General features: G+C 41.0%; 1 protein-coding gene across 2 annotated transcripts in view; it reads left to right on the top strand.

Moving 5' to 3' along the window:
• Window positions 1-9,578, top strand: part of LOC126383158 (contactin-associated protein-like 4) — a 146,468-nt gene that overhangs the window by 32,494 nt on the left and 104,396 nt on the right. For both annotated transcript variants that reach the window (XM_050033605.1, XM_050033607.1), the window contains exon 2: window positions 5,269-5,379. In XM_050033605.1, coding sequence (XP_049889562.1) covers window positions 5,269-5,379 — 111 coding nt within the window. The remainder of the gene's footprint in view (window positions 1-5,268; window positions 5,380-9,578) is intronic.

Below are 9,578 nucleotides of genomic sequence, written 5' to 3' on the forward strand. Positions count from 1 at the left end.
GCAATATGCAGTTCCTCTGAAAACTGAGACTTTTCGCACATGCGCATTACGGTTCCAGTCACTAGGCATGCACGAGAAAGTCAACCATCTCAACAACAATGGCGGACTCCTGAGCTCTGTTTGTGCTGCTCACCCTACTGAAATTATTAACGCTTCTCCAGCAAAGTTAATGAAGCACCTCCACCTCCTCATCCGTCTAGACAAACGTTTGCGTGGTTGCCATTTTGTTTGTTTATACACCACCACCCTGTAGAAGGAAGTGCAAGTGCACATATACTTTATTAATCCCCCTGAGGGGAAATTTTTTCACCCTTTTTGTCAATTACACACAGGTCTGAAAGACACACACATGCACAAACAGGACCTATATGCACAAAGTGGAGAGATGTCAGAGTGAAGGCGCTGCCATGGTCAGGTGCCCCGAGCGGCTGGGGGGTTCGGTGCCTTGCTCAAGGGCACCTTGGCAGTGCCCAGGAGGTGAACTGGCACCCCTCCAGCCACCAGTTCACGCTTGAACAGGCGACCCTCCGGTTCCCAATCCAAGTCCCTATGGACTAAGCTACTGCTGCCGAATGGTGAGACTGAGCCAAAACAGTAAAGTTGTGGGCCCTAAAACCAAAACCTGTCACTACCACATTAAAAGGAAGACGTAACTAAAATTAAGATAAACCAGTGAGACCACTTTTTTGCAGACTGACTGCACCACTGGCCACTGCAGGGAACTTGCTCTTTATTGCTGAGCAGAGACAATGTACTGTTCTTGTCCTGGAGTTCCTTCAATACTGTAATGATACTAAAATATCACAGTTCAGCCAGAAAATGACCAAAGCTGTGGTGACATCTGTCTAATTAACTTGTTAAAGATCCAGGTTAAAATGCAGCCCTACAAATGGAGTGTTATTCCCTTTTAAAAAGTGAAATCATCAGGCTGTGGTGGATATCGAGAGGCAGATGAAGACCTTGTGCTGTTGAGATGAAGTACACTAATGTTGACAGAGTAATCGAAGCTCAAGCCTTGTTGTTAGAGTTGTGGGCCGGGATCGGACCGCAGCGTGAATCATAGTAATTGGCTCTTATCTCAGCAGTGGAGAACAACATCCATTAACAGAGAGGCTTTGGATGGAGGCAGTGTTAGTTTGGTGTTAGCTTACAGTTTGGAGCTTGAGAGGAAAGCTGTGAATATTTATTGAACTGATGTTCATGAGTGTATTTCTGTGTGTTTCTCAAAAAAACAACTACATTTCCGCTGTGTGTCTGTAACTGTTTAGCATATTGTTTCTCCACGTTATGCATTTTTTATAAAAGCAACACATCCCCAGTGCTTCAATTTGAAGAAAAAAAACTGCATTAATTTATAGAAGTCAATTAAAATAAGCCCAATTACCATTAACTATTGGATTATGAATAATAAATGACGTTTTTATTGCAGCCAGTCATCCATAAACCATTATAGTGTGAAACGTGAAGGTTTCTACTGACAACACTGATTCGTCTCCATCAGGATCCAGCCTGTAATGAGCCAGTCAGGACGCCATTTATCTTCACAACATGACATGATTACAACATTCATTTATCCATCTGGGCAGAATCACATCATTCATCCATCTAAGTTATTACACTGTTCATTTGTCTAATATGGTGGTGTTACAGCTGAAAGACCTGTTTCCACCTGGGGAACATTAAACATGCATCTCAATGCTCTGCTACTCGTGCTAATATTCACAGACTCAGGAGGAACAATGATGAAGCTGTAAAAACCTTTTGATATCTTAAAGGTATTTGACTCTGTATTTTTAATTGTCCTATGGAACTCTTTTAACTGTTACAGTGGATAAATGCTGAAATGCATGATGGTCAAGTTGAATGCCACACTGTATTTTTTGAGTGCAGATCATTTTCACCTCTCAGCATCAGTGAGCTCCCGTCCTGCTGTTAATAATTCAACAGTTTTTCACACAGGCTAAAAGATGGAGAATAATTACCTCCAGCTGCGTCTGATATTGTGACATCCTCAACGTAGTTTTGTCGACCTCTGCTCTCTGCTGAGTTTTTCACTCTGCAGAGGAGTTCGGATGCGTCTCTTCCTCATCTTTTATTATTTTGGACAATACATGTATTTAAACTCATGCTAAGAGAGGAGACGTTTCTGCTTCAACCTGCTGTTGTGAAGTGCTGAGAGTCTGGAGCGTAATGTCAAAGTCTTGTTTTCACCTTGCTGACATTAAACCTGCAGCTCAATGATATAACTCCGCTTCTCCTCAGCTATTAAGGCTAAAAAATGCAATGCTTCTGGTATTCTACTTTTCTAAAAATCTCTTAAGTGCTGAATCACTCAGGATAAGTGTTGTGGTACTTCTCTTTAACCATCTCCACTTCTCTGAGTGTCTTGGTTTTGTCTCTTTCACACTGGAAAGATGAATGGATGCTGCTGTGAATTGTGTGCAAGTGTAGAAATACTGCAGTTAAAGGCAGCTTGTTTGAAGGTTAGTCTTTAATTATAAATCTTTGTTTCAAGTACAAAACACTTCAACTGAGGGCAAAGAACAAATCAACTCTAATAACAGCACTAAATAGTGTGAATGTGATTTGTGATATTTATTTCGGCTTCAGTAGGCTTTTTAGGTTGTAATTAGATTTCAGACCTAACCAAGTGATTTAACTGAGAGAGCAACATTTAAAGTGCAGTGAAAGACTGGTTTTCATTTGTCCCACTACATGTTTGCATTTATACGGCAAACATTTGATTAGTTTTCTCTTCCAATGCCTGAGCATATCATCCTGAAGAAAAAAACACCTAAACTTAGTGAACCTTGTGAGTTTTAATGGAGCCGAATTTTGTACTGTTACCTTTGTTAAATGTCACTGTTGTTCCTTGTGTCATATGGGAAGACGAAAAGTCTGCTAGCCGCCAGGCTAATTTATACAATGTAAAATGCCATAGGCTTGTGCTAAAAACATTAGCATGTTGATTTTGTGGGGAAAATGTGTCCAGCAAAAGAGAAGTGAATGCTGTGAGTTACAGTGAAGCCAATTTGTGTACTTGTGTTTGAAATAGTCTCTATTAAGCCATGTTTAATGCATGTTTTGAATCAACTAAACTTTACAGCACTTCACAGAAACCTCCACCCCCCACTAGTGTTTTGAAAGTGTAACTGCGGAGTGACACAGACACACCATCGCAGAAGTATAAATGCTCACAATGGCGTAGACCACGTGCGTAGGCTACAGCGTAAGCTCTGCATAAGTATAAATCCCGCTTAAGAGTACCAGGCCCTTCAAAACCTTCTATGTGATGCTATTTACCCTGATATTTATTGTTACTGTATCATGCATTTTGTTATTGGAGTTTGCTTTTATCATGAGCTTAGCAGAACACAATGCTAAATAATGCTATATAACACAATGCTATGGTAAACTAAAACAGTGCACTCAGTAGAGGCTGTTTCAGAAGCTAATTAAAATACACCCCTCATCTATTTGTGACGGTGCCACATCACTTTGCACAGCAGATAGACAGGCACAGGCACTGTATGTTTAATTTAGATATAGTGTCATTATAAAGATTGAATGTATTTTTAATAACTAAAACACTGCCAGAAATCTCAGATCCTTGTATTCATAACTTAAATTTGAACGGTGTTAACTTTATCTGTAGGCTGCAGCACAACAAAGTAGGAAAAAAACAACAAACATCACTAAAACAGACAAAGAAAAGAAAATATAACAGCCTACTTACTTACTTATTGAAGCTGGAAATAATAATGAGTAAAAAGGCAAGAATGACCTTTGAATTTAAGGAGTAAGCTACTGTCACCCTCATCCATAAGCTACTTAAAGGGGAAACTCCCCTACCGATTTTACACATCAAAGTCTTCTTACAGATCTTGGGGAGTAATACTGCATAAGTAATTGCCTCAAGTGGCAACATCGATTGGTGCTGAAGAATTAAAGTTAAAATGGTTAAAAAAACACTGAAGTTAAAAAGATGTGATTTTACCAGAACTCAGCCTGCTCGTCATCTCAGCTCGAGGCTGGAAGCCACATTAGCCACTACGAGCATAAGACGCTCAGATATCTGACCCAACTGTCAGTGATTGAGTTGCATTGTGGGTATGTGTGGAATAAAAACGATGATATCCCTGGCCCTGCTGCATCGGTTTTGATCCATTTTGTGTTTATAAACATCCATCATGAGTCAGAATATTATAGATGTGCAGTGTTAAATGGGTGAAGTAATAAGGTCTAGACTAAGTAATAATAATAATATAATTTAGAAAATAAACTATTGATACTTTGGTGTTGCTGGTAGGAGGCCTCGGGGCAGACCCACAACATGCTGGAGGGATTACATATCTCATCTGGCCTGGGAATGCCTTGGGGTCCCCCAGGAAGAGATGGAAAGCCTGGCTGGGGAGAGGGGCGTCTGGGGTGCTTTGCTTGGCCTGCTGCCTCCGCGACCTGGCTCCGGATAAGCAGATGAAAATGGATGGATGGATGGATGGATGGATGGATGGATGGATGGATAAACTATTTATTCAGCACCTTTTCTAAACACAGTTACAAAGTGCTTTACGTTGTTGAAATAGGAACAAAAAACAGTGGGACTGCAATGAAATGAAATCAGACAATTGCAACAATACAAGTTAAAATGGAAATAAAATACCCAAAAGCTAAGAAGACTATAGGAACTTGAGTTCTTATAACAGCAATGTAACAGGTGCAGATTGTATAGAGGGCAGTTACACTGACAAAAAGAAAAAGTACTGACCCTAAAATGTGCAGATGTGACAGAAAAAATAATTCTCTTCTACCAGAAATTCTTATTTCCAAACAATTTTGGATTCATTTATTCATTCATTTTCTGTAACTGCTCATCCTCTTGAGGGTCACGGGGGGGGCTGGAGCCTATCCCAGCTGTCACTGGGCGAGAGGCAGGGTTCACCCTGGACAGGACGCCAGACTATCGCGGGGCTGAAACATAGAGACAGACAACCATTCACGCTCATATTCACACCTACGGACAATTTAGAGTCACCAGTTAACCTGGATGTCTTTAGACTGTGGGAGGAAGCCGGAGTACCTGCAGAAAACTCACGCTGACACGGGGAGAACATGCAAACATGGAAGGGCTCCCCCACCCTGGGTTCAAACTAGGAACCCTCTTGCAACAATGCTTACCACTGCACCACCGTGCTGCAACAATTTTAGAATAAGCTGTTCATATGATAACTAAGAGTGCTCTTTTTCTGCTTTGTGCTTGGTTGACAGAGGTGTGTGACAGCGCGCTGGTGTCCAATCTGCCACCTTCATCCTTCAGAAGCTCCTCCCAGCTGTCCAGCAGTCACGCACCGGGCTTTGCCAAACTCAACAGGAGAGACGGTAAGGAAGAGTTTCTGCTGCTGACCAGTCTGGACACATTAATACCTAATTGTGCTGAATTCCTATTAATATTGTTATCGTCAGTGTATTAGGGAATAATGTTTGTATTGCCTGTGTTGTTTCTTTAAGTGAGGATGCAAGGTTATCTTTCAGTCCAATGAAATTTGACATACCTGAGTCTAACAAGAACAGTAAAGAGGAAGCTCGAGGCCAAATCTCTCCTGTGGTACTGACGAGCTGCTCTGCTGCAGCGACTCTCAGTAGAGAAGAGATTTTGTTTAAGCTCAGGACACAGAACACAAAACGTAGCAAACAGGAAAGTTTTTTACTTGGTTCACAAAGATAGGGGATCAAAAAAGAGAAGGAACAAGCAATAGCTGCTTTGTCCCATCTTTATTCCCTATAGATGCTGTTTGTATTGAAGGTTTATGCCAGAAGGATAAATGTGAATGGTGTTTGTGCAACACAAAAAAACCCAGCAGGGAGTTCAGTGCTGGATGCTGATGTGAGGCTTTGACGAAATAAAGATCATGGTTTGTTGTGCAGCTTTCTGCAGGGAACAGGCTTCACTGCTTTATCCCGACATCAAAGCCCAGAATCAGCTGGGAGGGTGAGATGGGTTTAATCTGGATCTGAATGATTTTCACCACCTGGGAAACGAAAGGAAGCAGAGCCTGCAGTACACTGCTCAGTCCTCAGTTTGTTTGATGGTTAGGACTTTACGCAAACAGTGTTTTTGTGGCAAAATGCTGCCAGTCTTCTCTCTTTGTTTGCTGATCTGACTTTGATTTTTTTGGCAACAGTGGATTGACAAGGCTCGCTCTTCTGGTACCAGTAGGCATCTGTATCACCTGTAACAGTATCCAGCACACTGAATTATATTTAAAGGTCAGCTTTTACTTTAAAGTGTAAGTAAAGAGTCTGATACCCATCCAAGACTGCCATCATTACAAGAAGGGAAGAAGTGAAGGTTGCCCTGATACTTTAGGTCATGTAGTTGTGTAGTTGAGACTGTAAGAGCTAATTTTCCTTGCTGCCCTTTGCTGACACTTGCCGGTCTGAAGCCTGTCTGCTGTAATGCTGCTGACATTTCCTGGTCTTTCATTAACTCTTACAAGAGACAGGCGAGCCAAAGATGTCTGATATGAAAATATATCAAACATACTGTATGTGGAGAACACTTTAATGAAAACTGTGACCTTTGGCCGTTTTCATATTACATATATATATTTATTTTATATATATATATGTATACTTTTTTTTTTTTTTGTTTTTCAAGATATTCTTTACTTCACAGTTGCTGCTAAATATTTTCAGTACCTTGACAAACTTTGACTTTTTAACCAAAAATAAAAGCATGTGCGGGCAGCAATGTCCATCTGTCAGTGGTCTGAGAGGGTGTCCTACCGTTCAGCAGAGTCTTTATATCTTCCCATGTGGTCATGTACAAATGCACTTTATGTCCGAGTAAACAGTCAGACGAGGCTGAACACCTGACATTGCTCCATAATGCTCAAGTGTCTTTTGTGAGGAAATAAAGGATTTACTTAAGACTGTCTCTGACCAATGGCATGATATATTCCAAAAACCATCCTATCCTAAGATGAGAGCACTATTGTTTGAAGAAATCAAACACTCAAGCCAGAATGGATTGCGCTCTGCTGCTTCATCGGTGCCCAGAGTACTTTCTGCTGCTCTGAGAGTGTGGTGCTCTGAATAACCAAATGGTATATTCCAACAGAGCTCCCAAGCTAAAACTGCTGTCTGTCTCTGTTTTGATGGACAAATGCATGATTACAGGTTAATTAATAAACAAAGTTAATGGACAGATATACCCTCTGTTTTATTTCTCTCCGCTTTGTGATGTATCAGTGTAGCCAGGCATTAGCTTCATCTAGGGTTTGCTTTAAAAAATGCTTACGCTACAGATAAAAGAGACAGTGTAGTTTCCCGTAATTCATCACATGTGGCACACAAGGAGCAGCACTGGCTGGCTTGCTGCCCCCACCATGGGAGTGCCACAGTGCATGCCATGCATCATAACAAAAACCTAATAAATTGATGATAGAATTTGTTGTCTACAATTTCAGTTGACCCCACCTGCCCCCGATTGTCTTCACTACATCCTACAAGCTCTCTCAGCTTTTTCAGTCTAATGAATAAATAACAGAAAGTCACAAAATATCAAGAAAGGTAATATTAATCTATTCTTACACCCATTTTCAGAGAATACAGAGAAATTAAACTACACACCTTCTGAATTTAAGTTTCTCACTAAGACTAACATTAGCTTAATTGCCTTGTTAACTCAAGGTAAAACACAATTAACTCTAACTTTGAACTCAACAGAAACAAAATAAAACTCAGCAAAACCATCTCAATTAGTTTTGTCAGTCTTCTAGTTGGTTAGTCCACTGTTCCAAAAATCATCAACTCTGATTTTGTCCCATAATACACCAAGTTAGATGTGAAAATATTGTTTCTTACCCGCAGTCTTTCTCAGTTGTCGCTGTCCGAGTGTTTACACTCCTGTAACATTATCCCGTCTCTATGACTGTCAGCTCAGCTCCCTGTTCCACCAGTAGAGGCTAACCTCTGGTGGCATGTGCACTATATACAACATATCCTTAATACAGCATTTCTATGTGAATTTAATTGAAAAATTAGCACCTGTATTTTTGACAATATTGCAAATCATACCACTGAGATTTTTGTATCCTGATATACCGTAATATCATGTTACCACCCAGGCCTAATGTAGAACCTGAAACGCTTCCACACACTGCTTCTCAGATCGGTGTTGCGATTGTCTTTTCAGCGCAGCTTGGCTTGCTACTGCCCTCCTGTATTTTTATCTATTAGCTTAGTGAAGTGAAAGGTCAATAGGGCATGCATTGGATCAGTCTGATGGTGAATTTTAAAAGCACCATCTGCTGGAGAGGGCAAAGTACTTTAAATAGTTTGTTGCACTTATAGACTGTACATTTTGAATCTGAACAGGTCTTTACAATTCAGACTCAATACTTTACCCACGTTTAAACTAAAGTTTGAGTTTTTATAAGAAGTCCTGACCCTGCAGAAGAACTCCTGGAATGTAATGGATTGGTGATATATGTTATGAATATATGATTAACCATTGTGGTTTCGCTTCCACAGCAAATAAAATGACAAACAACAGTGGTAACATTCATGCATTTCCCTAATCTAGCTCTAGCATGTAATAGGTAGATAAGGAAAGCTGTGTGTGTGTCACATTTCCCCCTCAGCAACATTCATGGTGCAGGATCCCGGAGAGCGATTCCAGCTGCTCGCCGAGGAAATCAATGAATAAATGAACATCTCAATCTCATTTCCATCTTCTTCTTCTGCTGCTGCTGCTGCTGCTGCTAACACTCTGCCTCCCCCAGTTGTTCTCTGAGGAGCAGCTTCGCTCTCAATTCATTTACCCACATACTGTGAACAGGGATTATCAGTGTGGGAATACTACCTACGCAGCATTTTTACAATTTTGAATCTATACATACATGCAGAATCATCCCAGTACTATGATGTGAATATGTCGTTTTCAGATAGGGATGAACTGGGATATCATAGCACCACATAAAGATCATATAAATCTAATGAACTAGCTTTTAAATGGGACATGTTAACGCTGTAGAGGAATTTTGTGAATGTTGGGCTTGCTGTGTCCTTTTATGGTACTGTACTCTAATAAGAGTCTTGCAGTTCTGTGATTTAAAGGGCCAGTGTGTAAAATGGGTTGAAAACAGTGACATCAGTGGTCAAATTCTAGATTGCAGGGCTCACTCGCTCACCCCTCCCGTCGGGTAAATGACGGTGGCCTCGTAGGGACAAAAAGCCTTGGGCACGACTTTTTCAGGAGTAGGTCTATCTAGCGACGAGGTGAATGTTTATTTAGAAATCTAAACCATGTTACCATATTGTAATGAATCCCTCACGAGCAGGAGACCAGAGGAGCGTTCGGGAAAAAGGCCAGTTTATTTGGGCACTCCAGAAACTCCGGTAACACTCCAGGGGGTAAAAGACTCCGTCCCAAACTCTGACTCTTCTGGCGTAACAGACACACTTCATAACTTTACACACATACTCGTTTACCATACTGAGTGGGGACCCCCCTCCCCTCTCTGCTCAATCTCCAGCCCGCACACTGACTGACAGCGTAGCCGGTAAACAGAGCT

This window comes from Epinephelus moara, chromosome 21, assembly GCF_006386435.1.
Source record: "Epinephelus moara isolate mb chromosome 21, YSFRI_EMoa_1.0, whole genome shotgun sequence".
Classification (NCBI taxonomy): domain Eukaryota; kingdom Metazoa; phylum Chordata; class Actinopteri; order Perciformes; family Serranidae; genus Epinephelus; species Epinephelus moara.